We start from the raw sequence: 19,939 nt of genomic DNA on the forward strand, positions 1-19,939 counted from the left end.
AAAAATTGAAAATTTGAAAAATTGAAAATTTATATTCCAAAATTCGAAAAATTAGAAAATTTAAAAGTTGAAAAATCGAAAGTCTGTAAAATCGGAAAATTGCAGAAACGAAAATTGAAAAATCTAAAAAAATTAAACAGCAAAAAATTAAAATATTTGAATGTTGTAAATTATGAAAATTGCAAATAGCAAAACTGAAAAATCGAAAAATCGTAAATTTAAAATTTCAAAACTAGAAAAATTGAAAAATCCAAAAAATTCAAAAATCGAAAAACTGTAAAATTGGATAATTTATTAATTTCAGAAACGAAAATTGAAAAATTGAAAAAAAAGTTGAAAAATCTAAAATTTGAAAAATCGAGAAACTACTTTTTCTCGAAAAATTGAAACAAAAAATGGCAAATCGAAAAAATAAAAAATCGAAAAATTAAAGAGAATAAAATTAAAACATTAAAATTAAGAGATTAAAAGTCGTAAACTATGAAAATTGCAAATGGTAAAATTGAAATCATAAATTTTTCATTTTCGATTTTTTATTTTTAAATTTCCCGATTTTTAAGGTTTTAGTTTCTACGTAGATTAAATGTTAGATTTCTCGATTTTACAATCAAAAGTTTTCAATTTTCCGTTTTCTCAATTTTTCAATTCTGGGATTTTATGTTTTAAATATCTCGATTTTTCAATTTTACAATTTTTTGATTTCTCAATTACCTATGTTTTAGATTTTGAAGTTTTTAATTTTTCAATTTTACTTATTAATCTGGAATTTTTTGATTTGTCAACTTTTAGCATTTTCAGTTTTAAATTTTTCAATTTTTCGTATTTCGACTTTTAGATTGTTGAATTTTTATTTTTCAATTTGAAGTAAATGTTTGTAATTTTTTGATTTTTCGACGTTTAGACTTTTCAGTTTTTTTCAACGGAAGAAGCGAATTTTTTCTTTTTTCGAAAAATCCAAATTTGAAATACACAAAACGAAAATTCATAAGTTGAAAAATGTGAAAAGTTATGTGAAAATTGAAAAATCTACAAGTTGAACAAATAATGAAAAATTGAAAAATCGAAATATAAAAAATTGAGAAAATATGAAATCTAAAACAGAAAAACCGAAAAATTAAAAATCGTAAAATTGAAGCAAGGAAAAATTTGATAAATTATTTGATAATTTTTTTTAAAGCAGCAGTGAACATTACAAAAATTTTAAAAAAACTTGAAGAAATTGGAAAAATAAAAAAAACTGCAAAATTGAAAAATCGAAAAATTAAAATATCTAAAATTTTAAAAACTGTAACGAAAAATTGAAAAATTTAAAGTAGAACTCGAAAAATTACGAATTAAAGAATTCAAGAAACGAAATACTGAGAAATTTAAAAGGTGAAAAATCGAAAAGTTGTCAAAATGAAAAATTGAAAAATCGAAAAATTACAAGTCAAAAAATTGAAGAAACAAAAATTGGAAAATCGAAAAAATAAAAAATCGGAAAATTAAACAGCAAAAAATTGAAGTATGTAAATAAAAGAAACTTAAAAATGGTAAATTACGAAAATTGCAATTGGCAAAATTGAAGAATTAAAAAATTCACGAGTCGCAAAATCAAAAAAATGAAAATTTAAATTTCAAAACTCGAAAAATTGAAAAATTCAAAAGTTGAAAAATGGAAAAACTGTAAAATTAGAAAATTTCAGAAACGAAAATTGGAAAATCGAAAAATTGAACAACAAAAGTTGAGGGAAAATTGAAAAATCTAAAAATGGAAAAATTGAAAAATTCAAAAATTGAAAAATCGAAAATCTAAAAAATCGGAAAATTGTAGAAACGAAAATTGGAAAATCGAAAAATTGTAAAACAAAAGTTGAGTGAAAATTGAAATACTGAAAAACGAGAAATTACAAGTCGAAAAATCGAAGAAATAAAAAACGGCAAATCGAAAAAGTAAAAAATCGAAAAATTAAAGAGAAAAGAATTAAAATATGAAAATTAAGAGATTTAAAATTCGTAAATTATGAAAATTGCAAATGGTAAAATTGAAAAATCGAAAAACTCAAGCGTCGAAAAATCGAAAAATTTATATTCCAAAATTCGAAAAATTAGAAAATTTAAAAGTTGAAAAATCGAAAATCTGTAAAATCGGAAAATTGCAGAAACGAAAACTGAAAAATCTAAAAATTGAAAAATGCAGAAATTACATGTCGAAAAACTGAAGAAACAAAAATTGGAAAATCTAAGAAAATTTAAGAACAAAAAATTAAAAAATTTGAATGTTGTAAATTATGAAAATTGCAAATGTCAAAATTCAAAAATCGAAAAATTGAAAATTTAAAATTCAAAAGTCCAAAAATTGAAAAATTCAAAAGCTGAAAAATCCAAAATCTGTAAATTTCGGAAATTTGCAGAAACGAAAATTGGAAAATCGAAAAATTGAAAAACAAAAGTTGAGTGGAAGTTGAAAAATCTAAAAGAGAAAAAAATTAAAACATGAAAAAACTAAGCAATCTAGAAGTCGTAAATTATGAAAATTGCAAATAGCAAAACTGAAAAATCGAAAAATCGTAAATTTAAATTTCAAAACTAGAAAAACTGAGAAATTCAAAAATTGAAAAATCGAAAAACTGTAAAATTGGAAAATTTCAGAAACGAAAATTGGAAAATCGAAAAATTGAACAACAAAAGTCGAGTGAAAATTGAAAAATCTAAATACGAGAAATTACAAGTCGAAAAATCGAAGAAATAAAAAACGGCAAATCGAAAAAGTAAAAAATCGAAAAATGAAAGAGAATAAAATTAATTAAAACATGAAAATTAAGAGATTTAAAAGTCGTAAACTATGAAAATTGCAAATGGTAAAATTGAAAAGGCGAAAAACTCAAGCGTCGAAAAATCGAAAAATTGAAAATTAAATTCCAAAATTTGAAAAATAAGAAAATTTAAAAGTTGAAAAATCGAAAATCTGTAAAATCGGAAAATTGCAGAAACGAAAATTGAAAAATCTAAAAATTGAAAAATGCAGAAATTACATTTCGAAAAATTGAAGATACAAAAATTGGCAAATCTAAAAAAATTAAAAAATTTGAATGTTGTAAATTATGAAAATTGCAAACGTCAAAATAAAAATCGAAAAATTGAAAATTTAAATTTCAAAACTTCTTTCGGACGGTAAGTCGAATTTCGGTTTAATAGATTTTATTAATGGATTCGGGTCGGGGTTTGTTTTTTGGGATTTGGTTGGTTTGTGGGGGGCGAAGTTCCAGCGAAATCAATTTTCGAATTCGATTTAATTTCGAATACGGCGGTGTTTGGAGAAGGTACAGCGAAGAGTTAGAATATCAGTTTTCGACATCAGATTTTATAATGTAGGTCAGTTTTCGATTTTTCAGTTTTTGAATTTTACAATTTTTCGATTTTTCAATTTTTCCATTTTTCAATCTTAAACTTTTTCACTTCTCGATTTTTCGATTTCAGTGTTCCAGTTTTGAGATTGCGTAATTTTTCAATGTTTCGCCTTCTCAATTTCTCGATTTTTATTTTTTTAAATGATCACAATTTATCATTTTTTCGGTTTGTCGATTTTTCAGTGTTTGATGTTAAAATTTTTTGATTTTTCTATTTTACATTTTTTTTAGTTTTTCAATTTCACAATTTTTTGAGTTCTCAACCATCTTTTAGAAGAAACGAAAAATTGTAAAATCGGAAAACTGCATAAAAATAAATTGGAAAATCGAAAAATTGAAAAACAAAATATTAAGTTATGTGAAAATTGAAAAATCTACAAATTGAAGAAATAATAAAAAATTGAAAAATCGAAAAATAAAAAATTGAGAAAATATGAAATCTATAACAGAAAAACCGAAAAATTAAAAATCGTAAAATTGAAGGCACGGAATTTTTTTTTAAAGCAGCAGTGAAGATTACAAAAATTAAAAAAAAAACTTGAAGAAATTGGAAAAATAAAAAAACTGCAAAATTGAGAAATCGAAAAATTAAAAGAAATTAAAATATGTACAATTTTGAAAACTGTAACGAAAAATTGAAAAATTGTCAAAATGAAAAATTGAAAAATCGAAAAATTACAAGTCAAAAAATTGAAGAAACAAAAATTGGCAAATCGAAAAATTAAAAAATCGGAAAATTAACCAGCAAAAATTTAAAATATGTAAATATAAGAAACTTAAAAATCGTAAATTACGAAAATTGCAAATGGCAAAATTGAAATATCAAAAAATTCACAAGTCGCAAAATCGAAAAAATGAAAAATGGAACAACTCTAAAATTTCAGAAACGAAAATTGGAAAATCGCAAAATTGAACAACAAAAGTTGAGGGAAAATGAAAAATCTAAAAATGGGAAAATTGAAAAATTCAAAAGTTGAAAAATCGAAAATCTAAAAAATCGAAAGAATGTAAAGCAAAAGTTGAGTGAAAATTGTAAAATCTAAATACTGAAAAAACGAGAAATTACAAGTCGAAAAATCGAAAAACGGCAAATCGCAAAAGTAAAAAATCGAAAAATTAAAGACAAAGAATTAAAACTTGAATTTTAAGAATATCAGCTTTCAACGTTAGATTTTATAATGTAGGTCAGTTTTCGATTTTTCAGTTTTTGAATTTTACAATTTTTCGATTTTTCAATCTTAAACTTTTTCATTTCTCGATTTTTCGATTTCAGTGTTCCAGTTTTGAGATTGTGTAATTTTTCAATGTTTCGCCTTCTCAATTTCTCGATTTTTATTTTTTTAAATGATCACACTTTATCGTTTTTTCACTTTGTCGATTTTTCAATGTTTGATGTTTCAATTTTATGATTTTTCTATTTTACATTTTTTTTAGTTTTTCAATTTCACAATTTTTTGATTTCTCAACCATCTTTTAGATTCTTAAGTTTTTAATTTTTAAATTTTACTTAATAATCTGCAATTTTTCGATTTGTTAACTTTCAGCGTTTTCAGTTTTAAATTTTTCAATTTTTCGTATTTCGACTTTTAGATTTTTGAATTTTTTAATTTGAAGCAAATGTTTGTAATTTCTTGATTTTTGGACGTTTAGATTTTTCAGTTTTTTTTTCGACGGGAGAAACGAAAAATTGTAACATCGGAAAACCGCATAAAAAAAAATTGGAAAATCGAAAAATTGAAAAACAAAATATTAAGTTATGTGAAAATTGAAAAATCTACAAATTGACGAAATAATAAAAAATTGAAAAATCGAAAAATAAAAAATTGAGAAAATATGAAATCTATAACAGAAAAACCGAAAAATTAAAAATCGTAAAATTGAAGGAACGGAAAATTGAAAAACTCAGAATTTTGGGAAAACTATTTGATATTTTTTTTTAAAGCAGCAGTGAACATTACAAAAATTAAAAAAAAAACTTGAAGTAATTGGAAAAATAAAAAAAATGCACAATTGAAAAATCGAAAAATTAAAATATCTAAAATTTTAAAAACTAACGAAAAATTGAAAAATTTAAAGTAGAACTCGAAAAATTACGAATTAAAGAATTCAAGAAACGAAATACTGAGAAATTTAAAAGGTGAAAAATCGAAAAGTTGTCAAGATGAAAAACTGAAAAATCGTAAAATTACAAGTCAAAAAATTGAAGAAACAAAAATTGCAAATCGAAAAAATAAAAAATCGGAAAATTAAACAGCAAAAAATTAAAATACATATGTAAATATAAGAAACTTAAAAATCGTAAATTACGAAAATTGCAAAGGGCAAAATTGAAAAATCAAAAAATTCAGAAGTCACAAAATCGAAAAAATGAAAATTTAAATTTCAAAACACGAAAAATTAAAAAATTCAAAAGTTGAAAAATGGAAAAACTGTAAAATTGGAAAATTTCAGAAACGAAAATTAGAAAATCGAAAAATTGAACAACAAAAATTGAGGGAAAATTGAAAAATCTAAAAATGGAAAAATTGAAAAATTCAAAAGTTGAAAAATCGAAAATCTAAAAAATGGGAAAATTGTAGAAACGAAAACTGGAAAATCGAAAAATTGTAAAACGAAAGTTGAGCGAAAATTGAAAAATCTAAATACTAAGAAAACGAGAAATTACAAGTCGAAAAATCGAGGAAATAAAAAACGGCAAATCGAAAAATTTAAGAGAAAAGAATTAGAACATGAAAATTAAGAGATTTAAAAGTCGTAAACTATGAAAATTGCAAATGGTTAAATTGAAAAATCGAAAAACTCAAGCGTGGAAAAATCGAAAATTGAAAATTTATATTCCAAAATTCGAAAAATTAGAAAATTTAAAGTTGAAAAATCGAAAACTTGTAAAATCGGAAAATTGCAGAAACGAAAATTGAAAAATCTGAAAAAATTAAAGAGCAAAAAAATAAAAAAGTTGAATGTTGTAAATTATGAAAATTGCAAATGTCAGAATTAAAAATCGAATAATTGAAAATTTAAATTTCAAAACTCCAAAAATTTGAAAATTTGCAGAAACGAAAATTGGAAAATCGGAAAATTGAAAAACAAAAGTTGAGTGGAAATTGAAAAATCTAAAAACTCAAGCCTCGAAAAATCGAAAAACTGAAAATTTATATCCCAAAATTCGAAAAATTAGAAAATTTACAAGTTGAAAAATCGAAAATCTGTAAAATTGGAAAATTTCAGAAACGAAAATTGAAAAATTGAAAAAAAAAGTTGAAAAATCTAAAATTTGAAAAATCGAGAAATTACAACTCGAAAAATTGAAGAAACAAAAAATGGCAAATCGAAAAATAAAAAATTTAAAAATTAAAGAGCAAAAAATTTTTCCGAAACGAAAATTGAAAAATCGAAAACTTACAAGTCGAAAAATAGTAAAAACAAAAACTGGTAAATCGAAAAAATAAAAAATCAAAAAATTAAAAAAATAAAATAGTGTTACGAAATAAACTCATACGCGACCCCAGTACGACGCCTATGGGTCTTCTAGTATGTAGTATGACTCATCGGCCGATCGAAAGATCAATTGCGAAACATCGAGAAGGGAATATGGGTGTAAATGGAGGGCACCTTCGGGAACGAGATTATTCAGTCGAACCACGAGTCCAGCGAATATTAAGAAGAGCCAGTCAAGTTGCGTCGGAATTAGTTTGTACATAATCCCTCTGTAATTAGTCGTGTAAATCCGAGTTATTGAGAAATAAATTGTTGAGTTTAACCCACGCCGATTTTATTCACCCGTTCCACGTAACAATATGTAAAAATTAAGAAATTTAAAAATCGTACATTATGAAAATTGCAAATGGCAGAATTGAGACATTTAAAGTAGACTGAACTGAAAAAATTGCAAATTGAAGAATTCAAGAAACAAAATACTAAAAAATTTAAAAGGTGAAAAATCGAAAAATTGTCGAAACGAGAAATTGAAAAATCGAAAAACCGTAAAATTGGAAAATTTCCGAAACGAAAATTGGAAAATCGGAAAATTGTAAAACAAAATTTGAGTCAAAATTGAACAATCTAAAAATGAAAAATTCAGAAATTACAAGTAGACTCAGGTCAGTCAGCGTCACTCGATGCATTTTTTCTTTGACAATTTTTTCCACCACTTGCCCAGAATTTTGGGAAAACTAAATAAACAATTTTTAATTTAAAAATATATTAAAAAACTGCAGTTGGTGTTCAATTCTAAATTAATAAAACTCATTTACGGCTGGAATGTAAAATTGTTTCCAAACTTTTAGTTTCAAAACTACAAACTTTTTTTAAAGCAGCAATGGATTTCACTAGTCGTTAAAAAAAACTGAACACATTTACAAAAGAAAATGTTTAGAATAGTTCTAAACGAGTATGATAACGGCGACTCATTTAGTTAATCTGTCGAGACAGACAATATTAACGACCAAAAAATTAAAGAACGAAAATAAAGTACTCCGGCCTTCAACTTTTCTTTAATTGGTATTTCCATGACCCGAAAATTCCATTTATTGTGAATAATAATGAAGCAGCAAACTTTACTCTCAGTACAATGTTCCATTAACATTCACTTGAATAAATTGAACACTTTCAAGAATACTTAATACCTTCTTCAGAAACTTTTCATACTTTAATTTTAAACTAATTAAATGCTGTTCTCTCAAGAAACATGTTCTAACTTTTTATATTTCTGACTTCAACCTGACATTCGTAGTGGTCCAAAAAATAATCAACTTGAAATAATCGATGCTGTCAACTTTCCAGTCGATAAAAGCAACTCGTAATTACCTAACTAATAATTAATGCAAAAATGACTTCGTGGTGCACTTTTTGCTCAACTTTTTCCATCCCATGACGTTATTGTGTCCCAGTTCCACTCAGTACATCCTTTGCAGTCTTGACCATGGGTGATCAACAAAATCCTGCCATAAAAGGTAAGCCAAAATTCCAATCACAAAAAATAACACTAGTACCATTCTAGACGACTTTTTCGCGAAAGTTAAACTATACTATTGCGACATTTTCAACACCTTTATTTTAAAAATAGTTCTTTGGACTCTTTTAATCTTCCACGGTGGAATAGGGCTAGTACAGACATATTTCATGATGTATGTATTCGGTAGCCGAGAATTCGCCTCATATGGACCTTTGTTCTTCGCATCCTTTTTCGTAAATCGTAAATTTTGCAATACTGGTTCTGTTGGTCTAAAAATTTATTTCAGGCCTTGGGAGGCGTCGTGACGATTCTTTTTAAACAGCATGCTTACAGCCGTCTCCCAGAAGAATTAGATATGTGGAAAATTGACCCAGAAATGTATCGATCCATAAAAACAGAAGTGAGAGTGATAAATTTCGTCATGGAAATCTTTTTTTGGTTGTCGATGCTCGCTGGTTGTCTCACCATTTTGCCAACTAGTATTGACTACCAAAGATTTTTTTTTATCAAACTGGTACGCGACCACTGTCCGAAATGTAGTACCTTTCTGACGTACTTATATAAACTCACTATGCCCATGATGGTTCACTCTGGCATAGCACCTTGTGTTATGTTCATGTACTGCACTTGTCACGTCAGATATCAGCTAATCATGTTGAATAGGCACACACGGCGTTTGTTGGATAGAGGGAGAAACGAAAGTGACTTAGAAAATTTGCCAATCAACGAAACTTTCCAGAGGGAGATTCGCACCAAAATGATTTTTTGTGTAAAGAGACAGGTTCTATTCCTCCGGTAGGTACCAAATTATTGGTGGGGATAAAAATAATGAAGTAATGACTCTTTTAGCCTCTGCAAGAAGATAGAAAACGAACTGGCTGCTGTGTTTGGATTTTATGCTCTAGCTGGTTGTGCTGTGGGGATTTCAGTGATACTTTTTACCATGATGTTCTGGGTACGTAATTAACCCTAAAGAAATTTAGAGTAACCGAAATTTCCTAGGATGTGATTTTCCACGAGACGATAATGATGATACGCATGACTGTGCTAGGAGTCTTGGTCGGGTTTTACTTCGCTATTTTGTTCTTGTCAGGACAAGCATTGGAAAACGAAGTATGTAAAGAATGGTAATTCTTACAATTTTTTCTTTGACTTGGCACTTTTATGATGTTTCATAACCCCTAGAGTACGAAAAAAGTGCTCCCCCGTTTATTGTCAAATTTTGCAAGTATATTGGACTATCATCCAAATGGTAAAATGCTAATCAAAATTTGGCCAGTCATCCCCACCATCAATTGGATAAAGTCATTTCCAAAATCTCCAAAATTTGATTTTAATTTTATTAAAATTAAGATACCTCTGCATTTGTGGTGTACCAATTCGTGTTGACTTCTCAGCCGACTAATTTTCTGATACCACAATTTTTAGGTTTTTCAGTTATTCCATTTTTCAATGTTTCAGCTTCATAATTTTTCATTTCTTCAATTTTTAATTTTTCGATATATATCAATCTTTTTTCGTTTCTTGAATTTTTCAAGTTCTTTAATTTTATTTTTCATTTTCTCGATTTTTTAATTTTTATTTTGACGATTTTATATCACAATATTTCGTTTTTTCATTTCCTTAATTTTATTAATTGTTCGATTTTCCAGGTTTTCATTCGCAATTTTTGGATTTCTCAATTATTCAATTTTTGATTTCCACTATTTCGATCTTGCAATAATTCGTCTATCAATTTTTCAAGTTCTTGATTCACAATTTTTAGATTTTTTAAAGTTTTCGTTTTATGCTTTTCCGTATTTTAATTTTTTGATTGGAGAAGTTGAAAAATTGAAAAACAAAAAAATTGCAAATTGGAAAAAGTGAGAAATCGAAAAACTGAAGAAACGAAAAATTGAAACATTGAACCTAAAAATCGCAAAAAATTAATGAATCGAAAGATTGGGAAAGAAGAAAAAACGAATCGAATCAAAAAATTGGAAAACCCTAAACTTAGAAAACATAAAAATTATAGAATCGTCAAAATGGTAAAGTCCAAAAACTGTAACATTGAAAGATCGTAAAATTGAAAAATTAAATATGGAGAAGTTGAAAAATTGAAAATCGAAAAACTGAAAAATCGAATAAATAAAAAGTTTTAAAATTCAGTAATTAAAAAATGGAAAAATTCTACAATCGTAAAGTTGAAAAATTGGAATTTTTTTTAAATTATTATTATTACACATTGAAAACTAAAAAAATGCAGATCAAAAAATGAAAAATCGGGAAACTGAAAAATCTAAAACTGAAAAAACGAAAAATTGAAAGCTGAAAAATGGCAAATTGAAAAATAGAAAAATCGAAAAATTGAAAAATTTCACATTGAAAAAAGAAAAAAATTACAGTTAAAATCAGAAAACATTTGAAAAGTTGGAAAATTGAAAAACTAAAAAATTGAAACTTAATTCCCATAACACTAAAATCTTTAAATCTTCATATCACCGAAATCCCCAAGTCCTCAAAAAATCAAAATCCCCAAATCCTCAAAACACCAAAATTCTCAAATCCTCAAAACTACAGTTTCCCCAAATCCCCAAAACACCAAAATCCCCAGATCCTCAAAACACGAAAACCTCCAAATCCTCAAAGCACCAAACTCCCCAGATCCACAACACACCAAAATTCTTAAATCCTCAAAACTTCAAAATCTTCAAATCCTCAAAACACGAAAATCCCCAAATCCTCAAAACACCAAAATCCTGAAATCTTCAAATTCCCATAACACTAAAATCCTTAAATCTTCATATCACCGAAGTCCCCAAGTCCTCAAAAAATCAAAATCTCCAAATCCTCAAAACACCTAAATTCTCAAATCCTCAAAACTACAGTTTCCCCAAATCCTCAAAACACCAAAATCCCCAGATCCTCAAAACACGAAAATCTCCAAATCCTCAAAGCACCAAACTCCCCAGATCCACAACACACCAAAATTCTCAAATCCTTAAAATTTCAAAATCTCCAAATCCTCAAAACACGAAAATCCCCAAATCCTCAAAACACCAAAATCCTCAAATCATCAAAACACAAAAATCCTCAAAACTTTAAAATTTCCAATTTCCAAACCTCATATCCTCAAAATACCGAAATCCTCAAATCCTCAAAACACCAAAATCTTCAAATCCTCAAAACACCAAAATTCTCATATCTTCAAAATACTGAAATCCTCAAAACACCAAAATCCTCAGATCTTCAGAACACCTAAATCCTCAAATCCGAAACGTTGGAAAATTGCAAAACAAAAATTGAAGAAACAAAAAATAGAAAATCGAAAATCTGAATAGTTCAAAACTGAAAAAACGAAAGATTATAAAATCCAAAATTTGAAAAATCGAAAAATTGCAAATTAAAAAATTGAAAAATCGAAAACATGAAAAATTTCACATTGAAGAAAGAAAAATTATAAAATCAGAACATTGAAGAATCGAAAAATTGAAAAAATAACTAAAACAGAAACGAAAAACCGAAAATCAAAAAAGTAAAAAATTTAAAATTGAGAACTTAAGAAACTCAAATAGACAAACTGGAAAATCTAAAAATTGAAAAATTCAAAGGTTGGAAACCTGAAAAACTAAAAATTGACACTTAATCCTCAAAACTACAGTTTCCCCAAATCCCCAAAACACCAAAATCCCCAGATCCTCAAAACACGAAAATCTCCAAATCCTCAAAGCACCAAACTCCCCAGATCCACAACACACCAAAATTCTCAAATCCTCAAAACTTCAAAATCTCCAAATCCTCAAAACACGAAAATCCTCAAATCCTCAAAACACCAAAATCCTCAAATCATCAAAACACAAAAATCCTCAGATCTTCAGAACACCTAAATCCTCAAATCCGAAACGTTGAAAAATTGCAAAACAAAAATTGAAGAAACAAAAAATAGAAAATCGAAAATCTGAACAGTTCAAAATTGAAAAAACGAAAAATTATAAAATCCAAAATTTGGAAATTCGAAAAATTGCAAATTAAAAAATTGAAAAATCGAAAACATGAAAAATTTCACATTGAAGAAAGAAAAATTATAAAATCAGAACATTGAAGAATCGAAAAATTGAAAAAATAATCAAAACAGAAACGAAAAACTGAAAATCAAAAAAGTAAAAAATTAAAAATTGAGAACTTAAGAAACTCAAATAGACAAACTGGAAAATCTAAAAATTGAAAAATTCAAAAGTTGGAAACCTGAAAAACTAAAAAATTGACACTTAATCCGTAAGATACCAAAATCCTCAAATCTTCAAATTCCCATAACACCAAAATCCTCAAATCTTCATATCACCGAAGTCCCCAAGTCCTCAAAAAGTCAAAATCCCCAAATCCTCAAAACACCAAAATTCTCAAATCCTCAAAACTACAGTTTCCCCAATTCCCCAAAACACCAAAATCCCCAGATCCTCAAAACACGAAAATCTCCAAATCCTCAAAACAACGAACTCCCCAGATCTACAAAACACCAAAATTCTCAAATCCTCAAAACTTCAAAATCTCCAAATCCTCAAAACACGAAAATCCCCAAATCCTCAAAACACCAAAATCCTCAAATCATCAAAACACAAAAATCCTCAAAATTTCAAAATTTCCAATTTCCAAACCTCATATCCTCAAAATACCGAAATCCTCAAATCCTCAAAACACCAAAATCTTCAAATCCTCAAAACACCAAAATTCTCAGATCATCAAAATACTGAAATCCTCAAAACACCAAAATCCTCAGATCTTCAGAACACCTAAATCCTCAAATCCGAAAAGTTGAAAAGTTGGAAAACAAAAATTGAAGAAACAAAAAATAGAAAATCGAAAATCTGCACAGTTCAAAATTGAAAAAACGAAAAATTATAAAATCCAAAATTTGAAAAATCGATAAATTGCAAATTAAAAAATTGAAAAATCGAAAACATGAAAAATTTCACATTGAAGAAAGAAAAATTATAAAATCAGAACACTGAAGAATCGAAAAATTGAAAAAATTATTAAAACAGAAACGAAAAACTGAAAATCCAAAAAGTAAAAAATTAAAAATTGAGAACTTAAGAAACTCAAATAGACAAACTGGAAAATCTAAAAATTGAAAAATTCAAAAGTTGGAAAACTGAAAAACTAAAAAATTTAAACTTCATTCAGACACTAAAATCGTCAAATCCTCAAAATCCCCACAACACTAAAATATTCAAAACTCCAATCCCCAATCTTCAAAACACAAAAATCCTCAAAACTCCAAAATCTCCAAATCCTCAAAAACACCAGAATTCTCAAATCCTCAAAACACCAACATCCTCAAATCGTCAAAACATCAAAATCCTCAAATCCGAAAAGTTGAAAATCGGAAAAATTCAAAATTGAAAACACGATAAATTTTAAAATCAAAAGTTGAAAAATCGAAAAATTGAAACCGAATAATTGCAAATTAAAAAATTGAAAAATCGACAATTTTCACATTGAAAAAAGGCAAAAATTACAAAATCAGAAAATTGAAAAACCGAAAAATTGAAAAAATTATGAAAATTAAAACCCAAACGAAAAAGTGCAAATGGAAAAATTGAAAATTTAAGAATTGGAAACTCGAGTAACTCAAATTGACAAATTGCAAAATATAAAAATTGAAAAATTCAAAAGTCGAAAAATTGTAAAACAAAAATTGAAGAAACAAAAAATTGAAAATCGGAAATCTGAAAAGTTTTAAATTGAAGAAAAAAAAATTATAAAATGTAAAAGTTGAAAAATCGAAAAATTAAAGTCGAAAAATTGCAAACTAAAAAACTGAAAAAATAATGAAAATAAAAACCGAAACAAAAAATTGTAAATGTAAAAATGGGAAAATTAAAAATTGAAAACTCGAAAAATTCAAATTGAGAAACTGCAAAACTTAAAAAATAAATTTGAAAAAAGAAAAAAATTGCTAAATTATCTAAAAATTAAAAATTCAAAAATTGATAAATTTAAAAACTGGAAAATTGAAAGTTGTGAAGTCGAAAAACTGCAAATCGAAGAACTGAAAAAACTAAAAAAAACTGAAACATTCAAGTCAAAAAAGCTGCCCTTCAAGGCAAGGGAAGTTCTGTCGAAATAAACTTTGCCCATTTTTTTTTCAAGATCGACCAAATAAGTGAGACCGTGAGTGACATCGAATGGTACTTCCTCGACGCCCCTAACCAAAAACTGTACCTCATCGTCCTGATCAACAGCATGCAGTCGTACCGAGTGAAATTCTTGAGCCACAGCATCAACTTCCAGCTGGGAGTCGACGTAAGTGATTTTCCCTCCAAAAATAAATAAAAATCTTGTCGTACCTAGGTGGGAAAACAAATCTACGCCGTCGGTTCCGTTTTGATCAACATGAAAAGCCGCTTCGTTAATAATAATAACAATCTCGCTAACTGAACCACGTATTCCACTTTTTAAAATCACGTTTTATCGCCATAAAAACGACTAAGTGTCGGCAGTACTTTCTGCCCCCTGTGGGTCGTACCGGCAACCCATCATTACCCGACCTCTCTCATCCCGCTCATTAATTACCCAACAAGTCACCCTTCCATACGAATCATTATTATGCACAACAGAAGCTCGGTTCTCACAAGACACATCCAACTTTTTATGTCACTTTAAATGTCGATAATGACAGCATGACATGGATCCCGGCATCCAGAAATCAAAAATTACCATACTTGGTTTGCTGATTACCGTCGGTAATGACGATGCAGATCTAGATTTAATTACGCGGTTTCCTAACGTCCATTTGTCGTTAGCGGGACCACCGTCGGGTTTGATGGTACCGCTGGTACTCGACAGCGTGGAACGACTTGAAGGTGGACACGCGCGAAACATCTGGCACCCATCGATTTTTACTTCTCGACCGTAGCCTAGTACGAAAAAGTGATCTCCTTTTCCGTCTGTCCGTCTGTCTGTCTGTCTGTCTAGCTTCTGTATTTATCTCAAATTTTGTATGTATATTAGCAATAAAATGTAGTTTAAATATTATACAACAAAATACTTCTATGCTTGTGGTGTACGGATCCGATTTGTGTTTTTTCCATAAACGTCAAAATTTTCGCAAAAAAATTATCACAGTATAATAAAAATCAAACTAATTTCTACGTGACATTCTTTCGATGTATAAACATAAACACTTGTTATTAGTGCTGAGAGTACATTTTATCCTGTTGGTTATCTGCTTCAAATCTATTTTCCCAATTTTTTAGGGATTTTTGTGTAATTCAAATTTTCGATTTTTCAATTTCTTATTCAATTTCGATTCAATTCAATTTTTAAGTTTTTTCAACTTCTGGATTTTTCGACTTTTTGACTTTTAAAAAAATTGAACAAACCCAAAAACATCAACAATCGAAGATTTGACAACCGAAAAATCTGAAAGATCGATACATCGAAAAACTCAAAAATCGAAAACTCGAATAGTCGAAAAATTGGGAAATAAAAAAACTAAAAAACGAACCTCACGAATAATTTGAAGAATCGAAAAAGTTAAAGTTAAGCTTGTTTTTAGTGCTGAGAGGACATTTTATCCTATTGGTTATTTGCTTTAAATATATTTTACCAATTTTTTTAAGGGATCTTTGGGTTATTCAAATTTTCGAATTTTCAGTTTCTCAGTTTTTAATTTTTTTTTTCTTCAACTGTCCGATATTTCAGTTTTGCGATTTTTCAATTCTAAATTTGCTGTTTTTCAATTTTTGGATTTTTGGATTTTTCGACTTTTTGTTTTTTGTATGTCTTGATTTTTCGAGTTTTTGGAAAACTAAAAAATCTAAAAATTGTGGAAAAATTGAAAAATCGATAACTCGACAAATCCAGGGACTGAAATATCAAAAAATGAAAATTCGAGAAATTAAAAGATCTAAAAATTAAAAAATCGATTTTTTTTTATAATCGAAAAAAAGAAAAACTGAAAAATGAACAATTTAAAATTTGAATAACTGAAAAACAAAGAAATCGAAAAATCGGCGAGTAAGACAAAATCGAAAATTTTGAAAATTCGAGAAATCGAGAAATGGGAAAGTCAAAAATTTAGAAAATCGGAAACCGAAAAATCAAAAATTCAAAAAAAATACAAAAATGGATAAATCGAAAATATAATAATTGAAAAATCAAAAAACTGACAAGTCCAAAGATGGAATAGTCGAAAAATTAACAAATGGATAAATCGAAAAATAGAGGAAATGAATTATCCAAAAACTGAAAATTTGTATAAAAACAACAAATTTCAATTTCTGGATTTTTTAATTTTTATATTTTGCGGTTTTTCAATTTGTGGATTTTTAAATTTTTTGGCTTTTCGAGTTTTCAATGTCTTGATTTTTAGACTTTTTGAAAAATTGAAAAATCTATAAATTGAAAAAACGAAAAATCTAAAAACCAAAAAGTCGAAAAAAATGAGAAATCATAAAAGAGAAAAGTGGAAAAATCGAGAAATCAAAAAATCAAGAATTTGAAATACCTAAAAAATTCGAGAAACTGGAAACTGAAAAGTGGAAAAATTAATAAATCGATATTTAAAAAATCTAGGAGACAACAATCACTGGTCAACAGCTAAGCTCTAACTTTTATTATAGCAGTCAATTATTATTTAATTAGCAATTTTAAATGATATTATAAAGGGCTAAGCCAAAACTTAGCTCTCATTTAAAAGTAATTTTAAAATATTATCCTTGAAAAATACAAAAATCGTACTATTAAGTAATAGGAAACTTTCTATAAGGTGTATTTTTTTGTAATCAAATTGCTACAAACTTCTTGGGAAACAATAAGAAAACTACTTTTAGTAAGTAGAAGACATGTTATCATCATATAAAAAATTTAAAATTAACATATTCTTAAAAGTGCATTTTATACACTCGCACCTTGATTTTTTCCCCAAAAATTGTGACGACGTGAGTGACCATCATAGAGAACGCATCCATCTGGGCATTTTGTCGATAGAAAAACGTTACCAAGATCAATGGAACCCCTAAATGCTCGCAGAATACTGCGGGACCATCAAGCGAGAGATCTCCAATAAAATCTATAGGAGGCAACCGAAAAAACGTCGGTCTTCGCTGTTTCTTTTGTTTTTTTCGTTTTTTCAACTACATTCGTTGTTTTTTTTCTTATTTATGGTTGTTCTTTTGTTAATACTACACTTTTTGCCGTTAAAGATACAAAAATTAAATTGTTTTACCTGATTTTGTGTTTCTAACATCAAATATGCATATTTTTTTTAATTGAGCTAAGTTATAAGATTTATGCTCTTTGTTACAAACACAGAGACAAATTGAACGAAAACATTACAATTATGTCAAAGTTAGAGAGAAAAAATTAAATTTTGTTGACCAGTGATAATTGAAGAATAAAGAAGTTTCAATTTTTCGATTTTCCAATTCTTAGGTTCTGCGGTTTTTCATTATCTGGATTTTTGGATTTTTCGACTTTTAGTTTTTTGAAAGTCTTGATTTTTCGACTTTTTGGAAAACTGAAAAATCTAAAAATTGGAAAATTGATAAATCGAAAATCCGAAAAATCCAAAAACCAAAAAATCGAAAAAGTCAAATTATAAAATGGAAAATTTGAAAAATCAGGAAATAGAAAAATTCAGAGATTGAAATTTCGAAAAATTGAAAATTCGAGAAACTGAAAATCTAAAAATTGTGGAAAAATTGAAAAATCGATAACTCGACAAATCCAGGGACTGAAATATCAAAAAAATGAAAATTCGAGAAATTAAAAGATCTAAAAATTAAAAAATCGAAAATTTTTTTATAATCGAAAAAAAGAAAAACTGAAAAATGAACAATTTAAAATTTGAATAACTGAAAAACAAATGAATCGAAAAATCGAGAACGAATAAGACAAACCTGAAAATTTTGAAAATTCGAGAAATGGAGAAATGGGAAAGTCAAAAATTTAGAAATTCGAAAACTGAAATATCAAAAATTCAAAAAAAAAATCCAAAAAATATAAAAAAAAGCCGAAAATATAATAATTGAAAAATCAAAAAACTGACAAGTCAAAAGATCGAATAGTCGAACAATTAACAAATGGATAAAAACTGAAAATTTGTATAATTGAAGAATCAAGAAATTGAAAAATAACAAATTTCAATTTCTGGATTTTTTAATTTTTATATTTTGCGGTTTTTCAATTTGTGGATTTTAAAATTTTTGGTTTTTCGACTTATTGAAAAATTGAAAAATCTATAAATTGAAAAACCGAAAAATCTGAAAACCAAAAAGTCGAAAAAAATGAGAAATCATAAAATGGAAAAGTCGAAAAATCGAGAAATCAAAAAATCAAGAATTTGAAATACCAAAAAAATTTGAGAAACTGGAAACTTAAAAATTTGAAAAACCGAAAACTGAAAAGTGGAAAAATTAATAAATCGATGTACAGAAAATCGAAAACTAAAATATCAACAATAATCAAATCAAAAAATTTAAAAGTCGAAAATTTGTACAATCGAAAAGTTGGGAATGGAAAAATTAACAAACCGAGAAAACGAATAATTGAAGAATGGAGAAATTGAAAAATCCCAATTTTCAATTTCCCGATTTTGCAAATTTTAAGTTTGGCGGTTTTTCAATTTTTGGATTTTTTTAATCTTTCGACTTTTCGATTTTTCAATGTGTTGTGAAAAATTGAAAAATTAATAAATCGAAGAACCGAAAAATCTAAAAATCAAAAAATCGAAAAAATCAGAAATCATAGTGTCGAAATACCGAGAAAGTAAAAATTCGAGAAACTGAAAGTCTAAACATTGAAAAAAACAAAAAACTGGAAAGTAAAAAGATTAAAAAATCAATAAAGTGAAAAACCGAAATCGAGAAACTGAAAAATCGCAAACTTCAATTTCCCGATTTTTCAATGTCTCGATTTTTCGACTTTTTGAAAAATTTAAAAATATAAAAATCTGAAAACCAAAAAATTTAGAAATCGGGAAATAAACAAACCATAAGTTTGAAAAATCGGGAGATTGGAAAGTCGAATAAATTGAAAAATCGAAAAACCAAAAAAATTAAAACTCGAAAAATTAAAAAACTGCTAAAAGTTGAAAGATGGAAGAATTAAGAAATCGATAAATCGAAAAATCGAGGAAAAGAATGATCAAAAAATCAAAAATTCGGGAAGTTGAAAAATCTAAAAATTAACAAATCGAAAAAATCTATATAATCAGGTAAAACTAGGAAAATGGAAAAAATAAAAAACCAGGACAACGAATAATTGAACAAGCGAAAAAGTGAAAAATCGATACATTGAAAATTTGGATAATTGAAAAATAGAGAAATCGAAAATTCCATCAATTTCTCGATTTTTCAATTTTTAGGCTTAGCAATTTTTGAATTTCTGGATTTTTCTATTTTTCGACTTTTCGATTTTGCAATTTCTGGATCTTTCGACTTTAAAAACAAAAATAAGAAAATTAAAAATTGAAAAATCAAAAAATTATAAATCGAAAAATCGAAAAAATCAGAAATCCTGGAATCGAAAAGTTGAAAAATCGGAAAATCGAGACAGTGAGATAAGTCGAAAAATTACAAAACTGAAAAAGTCCGAGGAATTAATAAATCAG

The 19,939-nt window shown here is 27.1% G+C and overlaps 1 protein-coding gene across 1 annotated transcript; it reads left to right on the top strand.

Moving 5' to 3' along the window:
- The first annotated feature begins 9,235 nt into the window (after nucleotides 1–9,235).
- LOC135124872 (uncharacterized) lies at nucleotides 9,236–14,790 on the top strand. Its single transcript, XM_064050095.1, has 4 exons — nucleotides 9,236–9,298; nucleotides 9,346–9,456; nucleotides 14,476–14,628; nucleotides 14,677–14,790. The coding sequence occupies exons 1-4, from the start codon at nucleotides 9,287–9,289 to the stop codon at nucleotides 14,761–14,763; spliced, it is 363 nt and encodes a 120-aa protein (XP_063906165.1). The 5' UTR covers nucleotides 9,236–9,286; the 3' UTR covers nucleotides 14,764–14,790.
- The last annotated feature ends 5,149 nt before the right edge of the window (nucleotides 14,791–19,939 follow it).

Source organism: Zophobas morio, unplaced genomic scaffold (assembly GCF_036711695.1).
Source record: "Zophobas morio isolate AGI-343-1 ecotype UQ-CSIRO unplaced genomic scaffold, CSIRO_AGI_Zmor_V1 ptg000008l, whole genome shotgun sequence".
Taxonomy (NCBI): Eukaryota; Metazoa; Arthropoda; class Insecta; order Coleoptera; family Tenebrionidae; genus Zophobas; species Zophobas morio.

What these genes read in the sequence shown, in the direction of transcription:
- LOC135124872 (XM_064050095.1), top strand. An exon ending in GACAAGCATTGGAAAACGAA is followed by an intron (nt 9,457 to 14,475) that starts GTATGTAAAGAA and finishes TTTTTTTTCAAG; the next exon opens with ATCGACCAAATAAGTGAGAC. An exon ending in ACTTCCAGCTGGGAGTCGAC is followed by an intron (nt 14,629 to 14,676) that starts GTAAGTGATTTT and finishes TGTCGTACCTAG; the next exon opens with GTGGGAAAACAAATCTACGC.